This window comes from Pelmatolapia mariae, linkage group LG16_19, assembly GCF_036321145.2.
Source record: "Pelmatolapia mariae isolate MD_Pm_ZW linkage group LG16_19, Pm_UMD_F_2, whole genome shotgun sequence".
Taxonomy (NCBI): domain Eukaryota; kingdom Metazoa; phylum Chordata; class Actinopteri; order Cichliformes; family Cichlidae; genus Pelmatolapia; species Pelmatolapia mariae.
Genome location: NC_086241.1, coordinates 53,681,905 through 53,704,047, shown reverse-complemented (window position 1 = coordinate 53,704,047; position 22,143 = coordinate 53,681,905). Strand labels below are relative to the sequence as shown.

General features: G+C 42.5%; 1 protein-coding gene across 1 annotated transcript; it reads right to left on the bottom strand.

Annotated features, from left to right (window-relative positions):
* Window positions 1-15,619: 15,619 nt before the first annotated feature.
* LOC134646358 (procathepsin L-like) lies at window positions 15,620-17,972 on the bottom strand. The gene is made up of 7 exons (XM_063500229.1): window positions 17,870-17,972; window positions 17,475-17,617; window positions 16,922-17,119; window positions 16,640-16,831; window positions 16,100-16,265; window positions 15,884-15,989; window positions 15,620-15,719 (listed from the first exon to the last, which is right to left on the bottom strand). Exons 1-7 carry the CDS (start codon window positions 17,970-17,972, stop codon window positions 15,620-15,622), a joined length of 1,008 nt encoding a protein of 335 aa, XP_063356299.1.
* Between the last annotated feature and the right edge of the window lie 4,171 nt (window positions 17,973-22,143).

The window sequence follows — 22,143 nt, the reverse complement described above, 5'->3', positions numbered from 1 at the left end:
AAGAAAGAGTCCAATCCGTTAGTCGAACCTCGGCTAGAGGAGGAACAATACAGTTTTCGTCATGGTCGTGGAGCACCGGAGCAGCTCTTTATCCTCTCGAGGATACTTGAAGGTGCATGGGAGTTCGCCCAACCAGTCTACATGTGCTTTTTGGACTTGGAGAAGGCATTCGACCATGTCCCTCGGAGTGTCCTGTGGGAGGTGCTTCAGGAGTATGGGGTGTCTTGCCCATTGCTACGGGCCAGTCGATCCTTGTACAACCGTTGCAGGAGCTTAGTCCACATAGCTGGCAATAAGTCAGACTCGTTTCCGGTGGGTAATGGAGTCTGCGAGGGCTGCCCTTTCTCACGATCCTGTTTGTAATTTTTATGGACTGAATTTCTAGGCCTAGCCAAGTGGCGAAAGGCTGGGTGGTCTCAGAATCTCATCTCTGCTTTTTGCAGATGATGTGGATCTGTTGGCTTCAACAGGCGATGGCCTCCAGCTTGCACTGGGAAAGTTCACAGAGTGTGAAGAGGTGGGAATGAGAATCAGCACCTCCAAATCTGAGGCCATGGTCCTCAGCCAGAAAAGGGTGGAGTGCCCACTCTAGGACAGGGACGAGTTCCTGCTCCAAGTGGAGGAGTTTTAGTATCTTGGTGTCTTGTTCATGAGTGACGGGAAAAGGGAGTGTAATAGTATTCTGCCCCTCTGTTGTTGTTTATTGGGTTTCTTTGGCTGGGTCATTTCTCAGTTTTCCCACCAGTGGGCAGTATTACCCCTTGAATTTTGTGGCTTCTTCTTTAGTTATTTTGTGTGCACTACACTGCCCCCTTTTGGTGATGTGTTATAAGCAGCAGGAGAAGTTCACGCAGGCAGTGTGAGAAAATGCCTGGAGCAGAAAGCAAGCTGCACAACTTTAAGCCCAGTTTACATCGTTGGGGAGTTTGTTGAACCATAATCTGTAAGTAAGCACTGTCTAGCTTTATTTTCTGTAAGATTTGTTACTTTCATGTCACTTAAAAGGGTATTTGAACATGTAAAGAAAGATGTTTATGGTGAATGTAAAGCATAAGGAAAGCTATGTTGCTAACTTGTTTTTGGTTACAAAATATGTAAATACTGATGCTTACATATTATTTTACTGTATGTTCACAGTCTTACAAATTAAAAGAGGAAAAAACGGTCTTCAGTTAAAGACAAAAGACAAAGCGATGTGTCCTGTTGTTCCTGGAACCATCTCCTCTTATGTTAAGCTCGCTGCATTGGGTGAATAGCCATACATTCACCTGAGGGCAGCAGAAATAGAAAATTTCTATTATTCTCATTTAAAGTATTAAAGTGCTTATGCATATGCTTAGCTGTGGGATTGTAACTGACTGTTCAATGAAACTTTCTAAAATTAAATGAACTTATTTCAGCCTCAGCAGTTGGAAAGGAGAACTCCCTTTACAGGAGCTAATAACGCCAAGGGCACAAAACAGCATACCCATTGTTCCGTTAGGTTTCATAGCGAGGCTTGTGATGTGTGGTATGATCGGTTTGTAACTTCCTCCCTCTTCCTTGGAATGGAGGAGTGGGAGCACCACTTCTGTGGTGGTCAGCCGAGTAGCTTAGAGTCTGCAGAAGTTCTTTTTTTTTTTTTTACACACAATGAAAATGTGCTCATAATCGAGTTGGCGCTCCGTATTTTGAGGGTAAAGAGCTTCATTCAAGCGTTACTGTCTGGATTGATATATTGCCGGAGGACGTAGAGCACAGAGGGGGTTTTTTTTGCAGCATGCTTACACATACACATGATAATAATAATAATAATAATACATTTTATTTAAAAGCGCCTTTCAAAACACCCAGGGAGACTGTACAGAGCAAATAAGACAAGCATAAAAACAGGAAATAAACACAATAATAAAAGAAAGTTTAAGAGCATGCGGAAGTTATATAGAGTAGGCTATCTTGAACAGGTGGGTAGGAGATAATGGGTAGAGTAGACTCTGGGTCAGGAAGTCTGAAAAACATGTCCTGAACTAGCAGTAGGATTATTTTAAGAAATAAAATAATAAAATGCCCCGGCAGACACGAGACAAGGTCGGGGTGCAGACAGAAGAGGATTTGCAGCTGTGTGGAAACACATGGCTACTTGCGTTGTTACCTTAGACTGATTTTAATCACTGATATCAGTTAGATGCTCTTTGTATTTATCCACAGTTTTGAGTGGTATTCATTGTCCTTGATGGCAAACATCTGGACATGGTAAAATAGAATGACACAAAGGAGTGTGTTTGTTATGTTTGGTGATGCATGTGTATCTTCATCCCTAACAATACTGATGATAATGATTCTTTTACAGAAACAATCACTTAATGGGAAACATTGGATGATTTTATGATGAGGTTTGATAAACATGTCTCACACTGAATGACTTCCTTATCTTAGAAACAGCTTTTCATGAATTAACAAATTGTTTTAACTAAAGCGTTAATGTAGCAGGTTGAAAAAGCTACATGTTTATTTTTGTAAGAAAACTAATTACCCCCTTATTTTTTGTTTATTATTGTGACTTATTTTGACATTATGTGTTGCCAGACCATGGTTATATTTCATTATGCCAGTAGATGGTGCTCTTGCACTGCTGTGGAACTACCAGAGAGACTCTAGCTATAGGCTCTGCGCATGTGCAGCTCAGAAATAAATGAGCTCTGGCCTGAGCAAGACGCTAACTTCGGTGTCCTCTCTATTAATCCACAGGTACTGACAAACAGTGGCGGTCCTAGCCTGTTTGGCGCCCCAGGCGAACACGCCCTCTGGCGCCCCCCCCCCCCCCCACACACACACACACACATACACACATATATATGACCCTATATATGAAGAGAGAGAGAGTATGCATAGTATGCAAACGGCTACCAAACAGACATCATAATTCGTCATACAATGAGAACAGGACAAATCAACAATTGACACTGACTAATTAATATTATATTATTGTATATATTGTTTGGAGTTTAGTCTGTTACTGTTACTATTTTTACCATTTCTTCTTGGAGGAACTGTAACCCACATAATTTCCTTAGGGATTAAGAAAGTATTCTGATTCTTAATGTTTTAGGATACATGACCTGCCATTATCCAATGACACATCTGCTTACCTGTATCTTTTGCTCGTTTCTCCTTGTAGGAGCCATAATTAAATGTATTGAATTTTAATGATCACTGGGTTTTCATTTGTTTGGTTGGAGGGCTGGGTAGCCGTAGTTTTTGTTGACCGCAGCACAACGAGTTTCCCCTTGTTGCATTAGAGCCTGTGATGTTTTAAGAGTTTGAATCGCGAGCCGATCACATTGCTCTGTAAACTTTTCAAGCACTTTAATAAACAAGCAAGCAATTCCACCTCTCGCATTATTGCGTACAGTTGACAGCGCGTCAGGCAAATAGGCAGGCTCCATCCCCGGCCTCTAGCGACTGTGGAAGTCGCTACACTCCTCCTCTTCTTTTCTCTTTTTTTTAAACTTTAAAAACGGGTTGTGTGTGAGACTTTAAATCAACAAAATATAAAATATACATTTAAAATTGTTATATATCCCTTTACCCCTGGTCCTAAAGTATATATTTATTTTCTTACTCTTCTTATATTTATTGTTTGTTTACTTGCACTGCTGTAACTGGAGCCTCGTCGTCTCGTCTCTCTATATACTGGACTGTATGTAGCGGAGATGACAATAAAGTTTACTTTGACTTCAGCAGCGAGCAGGCGCACCGAGGGCTCTCGCGCTCACTTTTCGCGTATAGAATTTCGAAAAAACATCGGTGCAAATTATCAGTCTGTATCATAATGTCTGGTGTTTTCGTGTTTGTTGTATGTTTTTATTTTATTTTATTTTGCGAGTTGGTTATTAGATGTTGCTCCAGCCAGCCAGAGAATCCCCCACCGCCCCGCCCTCTCCTCCCTGTGCCACAAGCAGCAGGTGCACCTCGCAAACGGAGGGCGCCCTTACTCCCAGCAAATGGGCGATAGAAAACCGATCGGTGCCTATGCCATTCCCAATATGCGCTGGCATGATGTCGGGGCAGCATGAGTACGAGCATTTTTTTTTTTTACCGATGCCCGTGATGCCGCCCCCCACCACGATGCCGCCCCGTGCAACCGCCCATGTCGCCCGTATCTAAAACCGCTACTGCTGACAAACAAACTTTTATGTTACCGAACTGGTTCTGAATGTCATGTAAGTTGAGTAACAACTGTTCGGCTATATTTTGAGATGATTGTGATGATGTTTTTTTTCTGGTATTTTGTTGTAATGAGTATTAGTGTATCATTGGCATAATGCTACATAGCACTATAAGTATATGCTATGACGGTGGCAACCTGCGACTTCAGAAAATGTGTTGTAGTGTTTGTTTTAGTGTTATCCAAGCAGTACTGAGTACATGTATTAAGGGGAAAGCTTTTCGTTGGTGAAACAACGTTTGCAGTAGTCTGCCGCCATGTTGTGTTGCGTTCAGGGGACGCCATGTTCAAAAGTAATAGCGTATCTGGCGCGAATGTGGGGAAAGGTTGTGTGAATGTGAGATGGGTTATTTTGGTATGTTGTTATGCTTTAGCCGTGAGTGTTTTGTTTAAGTTGTATGTAAAGTCATTTTGAATTAGTTTGTATTTATTTTGCTTTTGAGAGAATGCTTTTTGTAACTTTATTTTTGTTTATGAACTCTGTTATTTTATGGGAAGAATGCATGGTCTAGTGTGATTTGTATTGTGTATATGTAGAAATAAATGAGTTCCGGCCTGAGCAAGACGCTAACTTCGGTGTCCTCTCTATTAATCCACAGTTTGCTCATATTTGGCTACGCAGTGCTCTCTAGCCTGTGTGCCGCTTGCTGCCGGTCCAGATTCCCCTAGGTCTGGTGCCGGTAACAACTGGGGGCTCGTCCGGGATCGCCTAGTGGTGACGCGTGTGCCAAACGACCAGAACTGGTGTCCAAAGTCTCAGGGAAGGCTGCATTGAGTGCGTCATCCAGGGAGCCCTGGTCACAGTCAAAACGTCAAGATGGCCACTGTTACCCCACGGCGGTTGTTGATAGTAAAGATCCAGAAAAGACTTTGTGATTTGAGTGTGAGCCAGCTGCGCACTGTTCTTTCTTCAGTGGAGGATGGCAGCATGACTCGCAATCTTGATGGAAGATGTTCCTAACCAGCAGCAGGAGTGCCCTACTTCACCCCACACTGACTCCACACATCCTGACAGACATCTGGCTATGCCAGCTGACCACATCCCCACTCCACCATCACACCCTAACACAGACTCTCACACACAGCCCATTCTACCGCGGGACAGGGACATCTCCACCTTTCCCTCATCCATGCTAAGAGACACTGATACGCCCACCAAGAACTTCAACATCCCAGCTTCAGTGTCACCGGCGCCTAGTGTCGCTGGGGTTTCCCCTGGCAGGGTGAGTCGTCCGTCCAGAGGATATGACCAAGTTTTGAGTCTCAGTGATGTGGCAGCTTTGTTTCCACGCAGAGAATTCAAATTGCATGGTGGACAAATTTCAGATCTTGGCTCGGATATGTCCTACAGTAGTCTGTGCAAACAAATTGATGAGGGGTTACAAGAAGGGTTTACTGAGTGTGAAATAATCAGAACCGTGCTAAAGATAATGAAGCCTGGTACTCTCAAGGAAATGTTAACCAACAAAGATGATTTGACAGTTGATGGTTTGAAGAAACTTCTCCGCTCTCATATTCGAGACAAGAATAGCGCTGAACTCTTTCAAGAGCTAAGTAATGCTAAGCAGCAAGACAAAGAGAGTGCACAGCAGTTTTTGTACAGAATTATAGGGTTAAAACAGCGTGTACTATTTGAGTCACGACAGCCTGGTGGAGACTTTAACTATGACAAAAAGCTTGTGCAGGGCACATTTCTTCACACACTTTATCAAGGGTTCAATGAAAAAAACAATTATGTGAGACAAGACCTCAAACCTTTTCTTAATGACTTGCAGGTTAGTGACGACTTTTTGCTTGAACAGATTACAAAGTCCACCAGTGAGGAAGCTGAGAGACTGAGGCGACTGGGTACAGCATCTAAAGCCAGACCTGTGACTGTAAGTGCCGCTCAGCTTGCTAACACTGACTTGACTGAGCAAGCGAAGGTTGACACTGAGCTACAGGCTCACCGTGCAGCTATTAGAGAACTGACTGCCCAAGTGTCTTCACTGACCAGACAGCTAACTAAAGTGGTGAGCCAGACTGATAGTGTGACATCTGGAGACTCCTGCTCGCCCCTGAACCACCCTCCAACACCTCCAGCTGAGAACCGGGGCAGATGTGGTGATTGTGTACAGCAAGGCAAAGTGAGCTGCCCCCACTGCTTTGCGTGTGGCCAGCCAGGACACCGGGCTATTGGCTGCCTGCGGCGTAAGGTGTCGTGAAACGGGGTGAGGTCACTGGAGAGGGGCTGCCAGTGACTGAACAAGCCGAGGAGTCCCCAGCACACACCAGTTTTGCTAACGGTGCGTTCACACCGAACGCGATAGAGGCGAGCGAAAACGCCCCAAACGCCCCTAATGTGACGCGTGCACATTCGCACCTCAACGCGTGTCCAGGGAAAATCCACCGTGCCTCGAAATTGCATCTTTCCACGCGCGTGGACCGGAAATGTGGGAAGAAGTTGTGCCAGATGTGTTGTGCTGCAGATGTCCTCTGAATAAACACATTATCTTGTTAGCGGAAAGGTATTTGTACATCAGTGGGAAAATAGCGGGACAGTAGGCGGGCTTGCTAACTTTTGCACGGTTTCATCGGGTCAGTCTGGAAATTAAAAAGCAGAATGAATGAACTTACCAGGTTGCCCAATCTCCTCACTAATGTGCCTCCAAGCTAGGTCCGTTTTATTCCTGTCTCGGTAGAAGTAGTAACTAGCATTATTTAGCTCTGGATGATTAGCCACGGCACTGATGAGCTTTTCCTCCATACTGAATGACGAATGAAGGGCTTTGGCTGGATCTGCCCCTTTGACCTAGTTACAGCCACGTCACCGGCCTCCTGATTGGTTGTCGGGGCGCGATTTGACACCGGAGTTCATATTTTCCAACTCGAGCGTATGCACAAAATGCAACACACAATCTGACACGCGTGGTTTTCTTCGCGAGTCACACGCGCCCCACGCGGTACACTGACGCGCGTTTCACGGGTTTTGGCGTTTTCGCGACGCAAATCTGCTTCCGCATTTTCGCCGGATGCGCAATCGCGTGTCATCGTGCTCTTTCCATTGACTTTACATGTGAACCTGACGCTCTGGCCGCCTCTATCGCGTTCGGTGTGTACGCACCGTAAGACTTCAAGTGTGGTGAGACCAAATGCACCCAGTCATGCACCACCAATGAAACCCACTGCACAGCTTATTGGGAACAGATGTATGGTCTCATGTGCCATCAATGGAGTACCACTTAAGATGCTGCTTGATTCAGGGGCCCAAGTGACTATGGTATCAAGAGCGTGGATAGAGAAAAACATCCCCCACATTAAGATCAAGCCACTCGAGTCCCTCCTTTCAGACCAACCTCTGGAAATAGCGGCAGCTAATGGTACAGATGTTCCATTTGATGGTTGGGCAGACACGGAACTTCAAATTCAGAGTGTGAACTATGGGCATGTCGCCATACAAGTGCCAGTGCTTATCAGTCAGCACAACCTTAACTGTCCTATTTTAGGCAGCAATGTAATAGCTGAAATCCTAAAAACCAATAAAGAACAGAGAGGTGGGGCTGACCTTTCTGCACTCCTCAAAGAAGCTTTAAGTGTCAGCAGCAGTGCAGTAGATGCTCTAGTTTCAGCACTTCAGATGCCCACCCCTGATGAAATAGATCCTGAGTATAGTGTGAGAACAGGAAAAAAGGTGTAATGATTCCTGCAGGACAGATTTGTGAAGTAAAGTGTAGAGTCAGAGAATGGCCAAGAGGTGGCCCACGACTCTTCCAACCAAATCTAGAGAACAGCTGCCCTGAGGGTTTGGAGTTGTTCCCAGCTTTGGTAGATGTCCCCAGTGGGTTGACAAAAATTGTTAAGATTCCCATTCAGAATCCTACCAAACATGACATTTTTCTCTCCAAAAGAACCGTCTTAGGTACATTGGAAGAGGTGACTGAAGTAAAACCTGTCAAGTATCTCTCTGCTGACACAGGGTCATCAGCCCATACAAATGTAAAAGTGTGTTCAGTTCAGCTAGGTAACGAAAAGCACCAGACAGAAGTCAATGAAGGTCAGAGATGGCATCCACCTGTTGATTTGTCCTACCTGACGGAGGATGAACAAAGGGTAGTTAGAGACATGTTATATGAACAGTCAGATGTTTTTGCCCAAAGTGACTCTGACATTGGTTGCATCCCAAGCTTGCAGTTGAAAATTAATCTGAAAGACGATACGCCTGTCCAGACATCCTACAATTCGGTCCCCAAACCTTTGTATAAAGAGGTAAAAGAATATGTTCAGAATTTGCTGGACAACGGCTGGATCAGAAAGTCCACATCACCCTACTCATCTCCGGTGGTGTGTGTCCGAAAGAAAGACAAAAGCTTACGCTTGTGTATTGACTTTCGGGGCCTTAACCGTAAAACCATTGCTGACCGCCACCCACTACCACGCATCCAAGACCTGCTGGATAATTTGGGGGGCTATTCATGGTTTTCAGCTCAAGACACCTGACTGCATTCAGCATGCCTTGGGGGTTGTACGAGTGGATCCGCCTCCCATTTGGCTTTACCAACGCCCCAGCAGCATTTCAGAGATGCATGGAGGGGGTCCTTGATGGTCTGAGGGATGAGTGCTGCTCACCATATTTAGATGATGTGCTTTGCTTTTCCAAGACTTTTCATGACCATGTTGATGATCTGAGGCGTGTGCTTTGCCACCTGCGAGAGCATGGTGTGAAGCTACGTCCCAAAAAATGTGAACTGTTTAAGCGTCAGGTCAGGTATGTTGGGCGCTTGGTGACCAGTGAAGGTGTCCAGATAGACCCAAAAGATCTCGAAGCAGTGGAACATTTGAGAGACAGAGAGCCAAAGAACGTGGGAGAGGTCAGAGCCCTCCTAGGGTTTCTAGGTTATTACAGGACGTTCATTCAGGACTTTTCTAGAATAGCAAGACCACTGTTTAAGCTTATTGAGAGTCCCAGTGATCCTAGCCTGCAATGTAGCTCAATTAGAGCCAAAATCAAGTTAAAGCGCACAAATGGTGGTCAGCTTCCATCCAAAACACCAGTACAATGGACAGCAGAACATCGTACTGTGGTGTCACGTCTGGTGGATATGTTAACCAGTCCACCTGTCCTGGCTTACCCAGATTTCAGTTTGCCCTTTGTGCTACACACAGATGCATCAAATGAAGGCCTGGGGGCTGTGCTTTATCAGCAACAGGGGGAAAAGCTCTGTGTCATTGCTTATGGTTCCAGAACACTCACGCCTGCTGAGAAAAATTACCATCTCCATTCTGGCAAGCTTGAATTCCTTGCCCTGAAGTGGGCAATTTGTGATAAATTTAGGGATTACCTCTACTATGCACCCACTTTCACAGTGTACACAGATAATAATCCCCTCACGTACATCTTGAGCACAGCAAAGTTAAACGCTGTGGGACATCGGTGGGTGGGCGAATTAGCTGACTTCCATTTCACTGTAAAGTATAGACCAGGCAAGTCCAACACAGACGCTGACACGCTCTCCCGCTATCCATTGCCACTCCAGGTACACCTCATGGAGTATACTGAGACACTGTCCCCAGAAATGGTTTCTGCAATCTGGCAAGGAGACAAAGCCATGAGAGACGGTGATGTACCATGGGTGGCTGCACTGCACTGTGTTGATGACACACCCCCTGAAGGTGCCCCTGTCATCACCCCAGAAAACATCAGGGCTACGCAGAGGGAGGACCCCCCTATCTCTGAGGTGATAAACTTGAAAAAAAGTAGATGGAGTCCTAATAGTAAAGACAAGAGACAGCTAGGACAAGAGACACGTAGGCTAGTACATGAATGGAACAGACTTGTACTCGAGAAAGGAATACTATACAGACAGACTGGACAAAGAAAGCAGCTGATTCTACCCAGTAAGTTGAAGCAAACTGTACTGAGACACCTGCATGATGATATGGGACATGTTGGTGCTGACAAAGTCATTCAGTTAGCAAGGGAGAGGTTTTACTGGCCTTTTATTCAGCGTGAAATTGAGGACTATGTCATTCGCCAGTGCCCTTGTATCAAACAGAAACAGCCCAGTGTCCCAGAGAGAGCGCCAATGGGCTCGATAACAACCAGTGCCCCCTTTGAACTCATTTCGGTTGACTATTTACATCTAGAACCAAGTAAAGGTGGCTTCGAGTACATTTTAGTTCTGGTAGATCATTTTACCCGTTTTGCCCAAGCTTACCCGACTAAGAATAAATCTGGCAAAACAGCAGCTGAGAAAATCTTTCTTGACTTTATCCCGCGCTTCGGGTACCCTGAAAAGCTGCATCATGACCAAGGCCGGGAGTTTGAGAACAACCTTTTCCAAAGACTCAAACAGCTGGCAGGAATAGGCCACTCTCGAACAACTCCCTACCACCCACAGGGAAATCCTGTTGAGCGTCTAAATAGAACACTTCTACAAATGCTACAGACTCTTCATGAGGAGAAAAAGGTAGAATGGAAGGATCATTTGCCCCATATAGTCCATGCATATAACTGCACAAGACATGAGGCAACGGGCTATTCACCTTTCTTCCTCCTTTATGGAAGAGCCCCACGCTTGCCTGTTGATCTGCTTTTTGATTTAAAACCTGAAAAAGAGTCACAGTCCAGACAGGAGTATGCACAAAAGTGGGCTGCACGCATGCAGGAAGCCTATAAAATTGCTTCAGAAAACATTATGATACAGCATTATGATCAGCACATCAAAGGCATCGCACTGCAACCAGGAGATCGAGTGCTTGTCAGAAACCTCTCTGAGCGAGGTGGTCCAGGCAAACTCCGTGCCTACTGGGAGAAGAAAGTTCACAGAGTTGTTGAGAAGATTGGAGATGGACCTGTATATAGGGTACAATCAGAAACAGGAGACAAAACCCTTCGTGTCCTGCATCGAAACCTCCTGCTGCTTGTGACTGATTTGCCGGTGGAGCAAGATCAGCAGGGACGTCAGAAAAGACAAACACAAAGACTGGGAGAGACAAACCCCAATGGAACAGTGGAACATGAGTCTGATCATTCGGATGAAGAGGAAGGATACACATACAGCCTGAGAACTATACCTGTGTATCAGTGGAGGAGAGTTAACCCCAAAAGGCCTCAGCCGAGACCACACAGTGAACTGAGAGCTGTAGCTCCTGAGTTTCAACCAATAAGACAGGAAATGGAATCAGTGGAAGTTCAGCAAGGAAGTGCAGTCCCACCAGCTGTATCTACGGAACCAGCAGATTTCCCAATGCCTGTTGTTTCATCACCAACTGTGGAAACCCAGGAGGAACTTACAACCGAGGAACTTATGGAGGACACAGGGTCGGAGAGCTGTGTGGATAACAGGGACCCTGCCCCAGAGACACCAGAATGGGATGTGCCACCAATACGGAGGTCGACCAGAGCTGTGAAACCGAGAGAGGTTTTTACATATAGCCAAATGGGACAGCCTTCATATCAGCTCTGGAGACCTGGAGCAAACATGATGCTTGCATGCGTTCCCTGCCACATGCCACTTTACCCAGCTGTTCCTGACTGTTATTACCCCACACCAGTATGGACATGTTAGACTGGTGACCAAAAGACCTTTTGACATTACTCCTGGAACTGTAACAGTTTTGACTATTAGACTTTAAAGACTTTGGGCAAACGCCATGAAGTGTGTAGTTTGGTTCCAGATGTCCGGAGCCATCTCTTAAAGCAGGGGAGAGTGTAACGCTCTTATTCTGCAGGTGAATAACTAATGCTGTTTCATATTTCCATGTGTAATCTGTTTTGGGATGTTTTTCTTTTGTCTAATTACCCTCATTTTGCATATGAATTTTAGACTCCGATGAAGAAGAGAGGTTGATGAGAGTGAGGATGAACACTAAGTGCAAAATTTTACCTATAACACTGTAGAATGATGCACATGAAATTTTCTTTTGGTGATTTTATTTATGATTTTATAAAATAATCAAAGGGTAGAATGTAATAGAAAATTTCTATTATTCTCATTTAAAGTATTAAGGGGTTATACATATGCTTAGTTGTGACATTGTAACTGACTGTTCAGTGAAAGTTTCTAAAACTAGATGAACTTGTTTCAGCCTCAGCAGTTGGAGAAGACAGCTCCCTTTACAGGTGCTAATAACGCCAAGGGCACACAACAGCATACCTATTGTTCCGTTAGGTTTCATAGTGAGGCGTGTGATGTGTGGTAGGATCAGTTGGTAACTTCCTCCATCTTCCTTGGAATGCATAAAGGAGTGGGGAGCACCACTTCTGTTTCCGAATGCTCATTACTATGAGCCTGTGATGTTTGCATGTGTGTGTTCGTTCTCCTGCATGCAGTAACAAATAGCTTGACCACAGCTGACCGTGTTGCAGACTTTATTTGCACAAAATTCCATGACAGGAGATTGACAGTTAGACATATTGGTGCTGTGGCTGCAGTGATGCGGATGCTGTACCAGTCTGTTGTGGTGAAGAAACAGCTGAGTGTAAAAGCAAAGCTTTTTTTACCAGTCGATTCACATCCCTACCATCACCTATGGTCACAAGCTGTGGGCAGTGACCGAAAGAATGAAATCATGGATACAAGCAGTGGAAATGACAAGGATGAAGCCTCCCGGGCGCATCCTGGGTGAGGTCTTCAGGGCATGTTCTACTGGGAGGAGGCCTTGGGGCAGAACCAGGACATGCTGGAGAGATAATATCTCTCAGCTGGCCTGGGAACACCTTGGTGTTCCCCCGGACAAGCTGGAGGAGGTGGCTGGGGAAAGGGAGGTCTGGGCTTCTCTACTTAGGCTGCTGCCCCTGTGACCCGGCCCCGGATAAGTGGAAGAAGATGGCTGGATGGATGGAGATAAATTTTCACCAACTACAGAATGCCCAAGAAAGTAAAGCTGTTTCTGAAAAGATAAAGCAAGAAATGTTATTTAAAGAAAAAAAGCTCAAAACAACATCAAAGACAGGAGAAACCAGAGAGGAGAATGTCATTTTTTGCTTCTAAACACTATGGATGCTGCCCGTATAAAGGGGATGATCTGATTGTTATGGTTTTCTCTCTAAGTCCACAGGATGTTTACTGATTTGGTTATTTGGAACTCTTTCCTATATATAATTAACTTGAACAGTATGTTACAGAACAGTGTGAGTGCACTGAAGGCCCACCAGGAGCCACACTGTTTCTGAGGAGGAGCTGGTGCTGTGGTGTCCATGAGCTGATGTTGGATGGCATGTGATCAGTTGGTTCGCTGAGCTGTATGCTAGATTAAGGCTACCAGACTTCACACACTACCTAAAAATTCTTTCTTGCTTGCTTACACTTCATTACTCTGTTCCTATATGTTTACATTTGCCAGTCAAATCATCTTTCACTTTTACATCTTTATTTTTTAGTGCTTTTGATGAATGATTCAGACTCACAACCTTTCAAAAGACACAAAATACTAAAAATATAAACAGTAAAACTGTAAATGGAAACATTAAGCAAGGAATGTTACTTTAAAAAAATAAGTTCAAACAAAGAGGAAACCAGAAAGGAGACATTTCTCTACAAAATGAAGTTTCCACTTCTGAAACTTCTTGCCCACAGCTGTTATTTTTCACCTTAGGTTTGCGAGCCAAATGTCAAAGAAGCAGTCAGTATGTGAGGGTGCATCTCATTCCACATTTCAGACTTTTCTAGTTCGTTTTGAATTATTTAGTCCAGCTTAAAGTAATTTATGTCAGCTGAAGCTCAGCTAATATTCTCAGATGTGTCCAAAGAACCATGAATAAAATTAAGCAAGAATCAGTATAACATTAAAAGCCCCTTTCACATATTTTGAGAAGATCATAATTGATTGTAAAACACATAAGTTCTGAATGAAGTGAAGCAAACAGACGCTACTTTTCTGTAATCTTTAGAAAAAATACAAATACATAATTTGGGATGATGATCAAGTATTCTTTCTGTCAGGTACATAACTTCATCCAGATAAGTTTGTTTGTTTGTTTGTTTGTTTGTTTGTTTGTTTGTTTGCTTGCTTGCTTGCTTGCTTTTTAACGGGTATACTACATGCTTATTGGGGGGGAAGGGGGGGGGGGTTACAGAAATTCATAAAGTCTACCAAACTACACTTCAGTCTATAAACTGTTGGACAAAGACACAATTTCTATAGTTTTGCTGCTGTACACCACCGCAATAACATTTAAATCAGCCATATTTCAGCTTTAATTCGGTGGTTTGGCAAAGATTTTAATTAACTTAAGCACCTGTTAATTAAATTTTAATTAAGTGTTTATGAATTAGCTGCATCAAAATAGCTGAGAGTATTAGCTATATTTATACATTGACCTTATTTACAGCATTCATTCTGTTTAGGAATAAACTGAGTCATAAATGCAGCCTAAAGATCAGACGATCTGCCTGACTTTGTTTTTTCCATCATTTGCACCAACATCTCTTTAGGTCCCATCTTGACATTACAATGAAAGGTTGTTTTTTGTTTTTTGTTTAAAAAAAAAAAAAGGCCTCACTTGCCACAAAACAAAAAGTATTTGTCAGTGACTTGTGTTAAGATATTCATCGTGTGTACTCATGTTTTAGAATATGTTGAAGTGCATTATGTTGTTTAACAGAGAGACACTATTTTAGTTGTCACCACAAGGGGGCACTGTATTCACTGTAAGGGAACGTATGCTGCGCCATCACGCCCCTGACTGAGAGAGAGTGTACCGCAACAAAAATGGCATCCGTGAGGAAGGGTTTTACCGCGTGTTAACGTGGAATAAAATTCTCAAAATCTTAAGGATATTTTTGCCTCTGTCGTCATTTTCCGTGGAGTTGATCGCTGTCGATGCTGCAATACTCAACAACTTGTCCAATTACTTTTGAGGCTATAATGAAGAACTATGTATAAAAATGACTATAATTAAAGTAAAATGTTTGTTAAACCTGCTGAACTAAAGTTGAAAGTCTGCACTTCAGTCGCATCTTAACTGTTTGATTTAAAATTGTGTGGCGGGACAAAAAATCCCACTGATGTTGAATATCTCTGTCTGGATAAACCACTGAATGGTTACAAAGCCAAACACCACCAACAAAGAGAAACACGCACAAACAAATGTTTAAATCACTGTGAAATATTTTATTTCTTTATATTTATTTACAATTTTTATATAAGTTTCTATTAAACATAAACCAGGGCAAAGGGTGACTCTGTACCCTGAAAAAAAAATTAAATAATAAAATTAATGTTGATTACATGCCACTGATCACCGCCTCACTGAGGAAACCTCCAAATGTAATAAATCAGTCAATAAACTGTGGGACGCACAAATATTTTTATATTAATCTGTGCACATGATCATAGGTTTGATGTGTTTAAAAGGAATTTGAAATTGTTAAAAAAAAAAATCTTAGTAGAGCTAGAAAGAAAAAGTAATTTAATTTTCTTCAGACCTCTTCAGACCAGAGGGTAGCTTGCTGCAGTAGCAATCCCACACTGGTTGGATTTGTTCCTGCTCATCTTTATGTATCCCTTGACTCCCCATCCAAGACCCCAGCTACAGAAAGAAGCAAATTAATAAACATTTAGCAGATTAATATGTAACTGAATGAAGAGACATATTAATCTACATGTATAAGATGCCTTTATTCAGCTGTGTATCAGCCCTCAGTAACTATTAGAAGAAGTCAAGAACATGAATTAAAATATGAAATCATTTACCTGTTCTTGACCAGCCAGTAGTCATTTCCGTCCTCAGTACCATAACCCACAGCCAGCACACCATGGTCCAACTCTAAGCTGCTGCAGTAGGGCTCATTATACACTCCTAGAAATACATATAATTTAGACTGAGAGGTTTAAAAATCAATAAATAAATCTTCACATTTCTTTCTCCATATAAGATTTTTATTTGGCCCTTTCAACACAGTGTTTTACCTGATTCATAGAGCTGGAATGACATCTGAGAAGCATCAATGCCCACAGAAACGGGTCCGATGGTGGCCACAGCCTCCTTCAGGGCATCTTCATCGCCTTGACTCACATCAACATAGCCAGTGGATGTGGCACCAACATTATCAGGATTATAACGGCATTTTCCATCCTAGTCGAGAAGAAAATATGCTAATTATTCACTCACACATTTTCCAAGTATATTGCAAAGATACAAGAGATCAGAGTATTTACCAAGTACTATAGTTCTAAAGATAGATTTAACTATAGTCAATAAACTGGACTTGAACAGATTTGCTTCACTAGATAAATTTTTCTCCACAAGGTGGCAGTAAAGTACACCAGTTGCTTGCAAGTCTATCATGAATAATTGTCTTTTCATCTCCAACTCTGTCATTTGTCAAGATAATGACAGTCAAGATATGAACAATTTCAAATGTACTTTCAAAGATTATGATTTATATTTTTTTCATTTATTATGATAACCTGTGAAGCAGATTATTGTCCGCTCTCCTCTTTTATTACCTCGGCCTCATAAGGGTAGGACTCCTCAGTGTCAATCCCTCCATTTGCTTGGATGTACTGGAAGGCGTAGTCCATCAGCCCTCCCATGCAGCCCATGTTGCCATAGTCTCTCGAGCAGTCAACCAGCTGCTGCTCGCTCAGAGACACCAGCTTTCCTGTCTTCCTGAAGTGCTGACCCTCCAGTGAGCCAGTCTGCAACAAGGGTCAGTCAGTTTGAAGCCAACAGTCAAGCAAAGTTTCCTGCTTTACAATAGTAGAGAAGACTATGTTATATGTACTCACTGCACTGAAGGCCCAGCAGGAGCCACACTGCTTCTGATCCTTGACATCAGTGACATATCCCTTATCCCTCCAGTCAACAGTGTCGGGCAGATCAGTACCTTCAGGTAGTGTGAAGAAGGTAGAGCCACGGCGAGGCAGAGAAGCATTGAAGGAGTGAAGGCAACCCTGGGAAATCACTCGTTTGTACTCTTCATTTTCCTGATGAAGAAGAACAAAATTCTGGGGTTATGGGTTTTTATCCAAAATGCCATTCTCTTTGTCGTTCTATGCTAATTAGGGCAGGGATAGCTCAGTAGGTAGAGTGGTTGCCCCATGATCGGAAGGTCGGGGGTTCGACTCCACTGAAAGGCTACCCTGAGGTACCCCTGAGCAAGGTACCGTCCCTACACACTGCTCCCTGGGCGCTGCATTGGTGGCTGCCCACTGCTTCACTGGGTGAATGGGTTAAATGCAGAGGAGTAGTTTCCCTACGGGGACTAACACATACACATTAATTGCAGTGAAAAATGCTGATGACCTACACATAAAAACCTAAACAGACATACAAACATACCATGTCAGCAAAGTAGGTCATGCCGAGGCGGTAGGACTTCAAACCCTGGTCTGACAAGATGTTGTGTACAAGCACAAATTTGCGGTTGTTGAGCCAGATCTGCCTCCGGTGAGCCTCCTCTGATGGAGAGTGGTAGGATCTTTCTGCCATTTTGAAAAAAAAATTGTCAGAAAGAGAATGAAGGAACCAGTGATGAATCCTTAAATATTAACAATCTAATTTCCAGTAAGAGATTTTCCTTTATTTTAGCCTTAAAATGTTTCAAAAGCATATGAGTGTGAGCTCACATTTCTTTAAGGCCAAATTCAAGGCTTGCTTTAAAATTACAGAATATGATGAATATCATTTGACAAAAAAGCTCAAGAAAAGAGAAGAGGAAGAGTCTGCTATCTCACCAAACTTGAGTTTCCAGGCATGAAACTCCAGATCTTCCAGAGAGATGCTGGCACAGCTGGCCACAGCCAGAACAGCAGCAGCAACAACAAGCAGCAACTTCATCTTGACTGAACACAAGCAGAAAAAGACACAGATCCTTTGTGGTGTGCAGAAAACCAGACAGCTTGTTTCTGATGCCTGTCACATCAGCTTTAAAATACTCTCTATCGTGATGTTGGATGTCACTTCCACACTACCACAGTATCCGCTCTACGTCCTGGTTTCTTTAACTCTCTGTTTCATCTCTCCTTTCTATTCTTTCTCAAATGAATGAATCTTTCATCATTCTGTCACTAAAAAGTGTAGTCTATGTGTGCAGTTGTCTGCGCTGTAGCTGCTCACCTGGCTCGATGTCGGTGTATGTGCTGAAGACTGAGGTAGAAGCACCTGTAGGTGTTGTAGAGCTGTCTGAGGAGTTCTTATATAGCCAGCTACAGTTATGACTACAGTATTCCAGTCAGGTGGCTGTCAGCAGGTCATAAAAAATGACACACGAAAGTCAATCATTGAAACAGACAAAGGTGGAGTTATACATTAAGAGGAGGATCACACGACAACTCTGTTTTGAGGAAATATTTTAGGCAACCTCAGCAAAAACACTGAACGTTACTGTCATGAATCCTGTTTACTGCTTTTTTGTTTGGTTTTATGGGTTTTTTTGAGTTGCATGATCAGTTTTGGTTTTGTCATATGGATTCATGTTCAACAAACACCATATGCCTGTATGTGTTATTGTAATCTGTTTCCCACCACAAAGAGATGGGAAGTCTCCAAAATGAACAACAGCAGAACAAAAACAAAGAAAAACGAAGCAGATGTACAGAAACAACACAGCGTGTGTGCTAATGCGTCATCCACCTGCAAGCTGAAACCTTAAGAAGAAACAGATTACATCATTCTGGAAAATATGTGAAGTCCTCATAGAGGTGCTTTTATTTCTTGAAATTGTAGGTGGCACCTCAGCTAACACCCACTCAGTGAACATTGTTTTAATGAGTTACATGAATGATCAGGATTTATTTGAAGTGTTACCCATCTTTTTTCTTCTTTAAGAAACTGAAACGAATTATTGTCTTCATATGTACGCATATAACCTCCTGCAGACTGGTTAAAATCTCTACATTTTCCCACAAATATGGAATTTCTGTCCCCTTTTGACTCATCGTTTTTTCCTCATCACCCAATACCAGTAGAGGCAGTCTGACATCACTGACTGAGTCTAGTTCTGTTGAAGATTTCTTCCTGATAACAGGTAGGCATCCAGGCAACTGTTGGCACACAGCTGATGAAAGAGTTTATTTGCATCTCCAACTTTGCTATTTAGGGAAATAATGATAGTCAGTTGTTACAAAGACCTGTAGAGTCAAAGATTGTGATTGGGGATTTTTCTCTATGGATGGATGTATGAGATAAACTTTCTTGGTTATTTGGAACTATATAAATATATCTCAATTAACTTGAACAGTATGTTACAGAACAATGTGAGTGCACTGAAGGCCCACCAGGAGTCACACTGTTTCTGAGGAGGAGCTGGTGCTGTGGTGTCCATGAGCTGATGTTGGATGGCATGTGATCAGTTGGTTCGCTGAGCTGTATGCTAGATTAAGGCTACCAGACTTCACACACTACCTAAAAGTTCTTTCTTGCTTGCTTACACTTCATTACTGTGTTCCTATACGTTTACATTTGCCGGTCAAATCATCTTTCACTTTTACATCTTTATTTTTTAGTGCTTTTGATGAATGATTCAGACTCACAACCTTTCAAAAGACACAAAATACTAAAAATATAAGTGAGGATGAACACTAAGTGCAAAATTTTACCTATAACACTGTAGAATGATGCACATGAAATTTTCTTTTGGTGATTTTATTTATGATTTTATAAAATAATCAAAGGGTAGAATGTAATAGAAAATTTCTATTATTCTCATTTAAAGTATTAAGGGGTTATACATATGCTTAGTTGTGACATTGTAACTGACTGTTCAGTGAAAGTTTCTAAAACTAGATGAACTTGTTTCAGCCTCAGCAGTTGGAGAAGACAGCTCCCTTTACAGGTGCTAATAACGCCAAGGGCACACAACAGCATACCTATTGTTCCGTTAGGTTTCATAGTGAGGCGTGTGATGTGTGGTAGGATCAGTTGGTAACTTCCTCCATCTTCCTTGGAATGCATAAAGGAGTGGGGAGCACCACTTCTGTTTCCGAATGCTCATTACTATGAGCCTGTGATGTTTGCATGTGTGTGTTCGTTCTCCTGCATGCAGTAACAAATAGCTTGACCACAGCTGACCGTGTTGCAGACTTTATTTGCACAAAATTCCATGACAGGAGATTGACAGTTAGACATATTGGTGCTGTGGCTGCAGTGATGCGGATGCTGTACCAGTCTGTTGTGGTGAAGAAACAGCTGAGTGTAAAAGCAAAGCTTTTTTTACCAGTCGATTCACATCCCTACCATCACCTATGGTCACAAGCTGTGGGCAGTGACCGAAAGAATGAAATCATGGATACAAGCAGTGGAAATGACAAGGATGAAGCCTCCCGGGCGCATCCTGGGTGAGGTCTTCAGGGCATGTTCTACTGGGAGGAGGCCTTGGGGCAGAACCAGGACATGCTGGAGAGATAATATCTCTCAGCTGGCCTGGGAACACCTTGGTGTTCCCCCGGACAAGCTGGAGGAGGTGGCTGGGGAAAGGGAGGTCTGGGCTTCTCTACTTAGGCTGCTGCCCCTGTGACCCGGCCCCGGATAAGTGGAAGAAGATGGCTGGATGGATGGAGATAAATTTTCACCAACTACAGAATGCCCAAGAAAGTAAAGCTGTTTCTGAAAAGATAAAGCAAGAAATGTTATTTAAAGAAAAAAAGCTCAAAACAACATCAAAGACAGGAGAAACCAGAGAGGAGAATGTCATTTTTTGCTTCTAAACACTATGGATGCTGCCCGTATAAAGGGGATGATCTGATTGTTATGGTTTTCTCTCTAAGTCCACAGGATGTTTACTGATTTGGTTATTTGGAACTCTTTCCTATATATAATTAACTTGAACAGTATGTTACAGAACAGTGTGAGTGCACTGAAGGCCCACCAGGAGCCACACTGTTTCTGAGGAGGAGCTGGTGCTGTGGTGTCCATGAGCTGATGTTGGATGGCATGTGATCAGTTGGTTCGCTGAGCTGTATGCTAGATTAAGGCTACCAGACTTCACACACTACCTAAAAATTCTTTCTTGCTTGCTTACACTTCATTACTCTGTTCCTATATGTTTACATTTGCCAGTCAAATCATCTTTCACTTTTACATCTTTATTTTTTAGTGCTTTTGATGAATGATTCAGACTCACAACCTTTCAAAAGACACAAAATACTAAAAATATAAACAGTAAAACTGTAAATGGAAACATTAAGCAAGGAATGTTACTTTAAAAAAATAAGTTCAAACAAAGAGGAAACCAGAAAGGAGACATTTCTCTACAAAATGAAGTTTCCACTTCTGAAACTTCTTGCCCACAGCTGTTATTTTTCACCTTAGGTTTGCGAGCCAAATGTCAAAGAAGCAGTCAGTATGTGAGGGTGCATCTCATTCCACATTTCAGACTTTTCTAGTTCGTTTTGAATTATTTAGTCCAGCTTAAAGTAATTTATGTCAGCTGAAGCTCAGCTAATATTCTCAGATGTGTCCAAAGAACCATGAATAAAATTAAGCAAGAATCAGTATAACATTAAAAGCCCCTTTCACATATTTTGAGAAGATCATAATTGATTGTAAAACACATAAGTTCTGAATGAAGTGAAGCAAACAGACGCTACTTTTCTGTAATCTTTAGAAAAAATACAAATACATAATTTGGGATGATGATCAAGTATTCTTTCTGTCAGGTACATAACTTCATCCAGATAAGTTGTTGGTTGGTTGGTTGTTTGTTTGTTTGTTTGTTTGTTTGTTTGTTTGTTTGTTTCTTTGTTTCTTTGTTTCTTTGTTTCTTTGTTTGTTTCTTTGTTTGTTTCTTTGTTTTTAACTGGTATACTACATGCTTATTTGTTTTTTTAATAGAAATTCATAAAGTCTACCAAACTACACTTCACTCAATAAACTGTTGGACAAAGACACAATTTCTATAGTTTTGCTGCTGTACACCACCGCAATAACATTTAAATCAGCCATATTTCAGCTTTAATTCGGTGGTTTGGCAAAGATTTTAATTAACTTAAGCACCTGTTTAGGTAGTTTA

Coding starts and splice junctions, on each gene's coding strand:
- LOC134646358 (XM_063500229.1), bottom strand. CDS start 17,972: ATGAAGTTGCTGCTTGTTGTTGCTGCTGCTGTTCTGGCTGTGGCCAGC. Junction 17,120..17,474: donor TGACCTACTTTGCTGACATG/GTATGTTTGTAT, acceptor CTTCTTCATCAG/GAAAATGAAGAGTACAAACG. Junction 15,720..15,883: donor TACTGGCTGGTCAAGAACAG/GTAAATGATTTC, acceptor TTCTTTCTGTAG/CTGGGGTCTTGGATGGGGAG.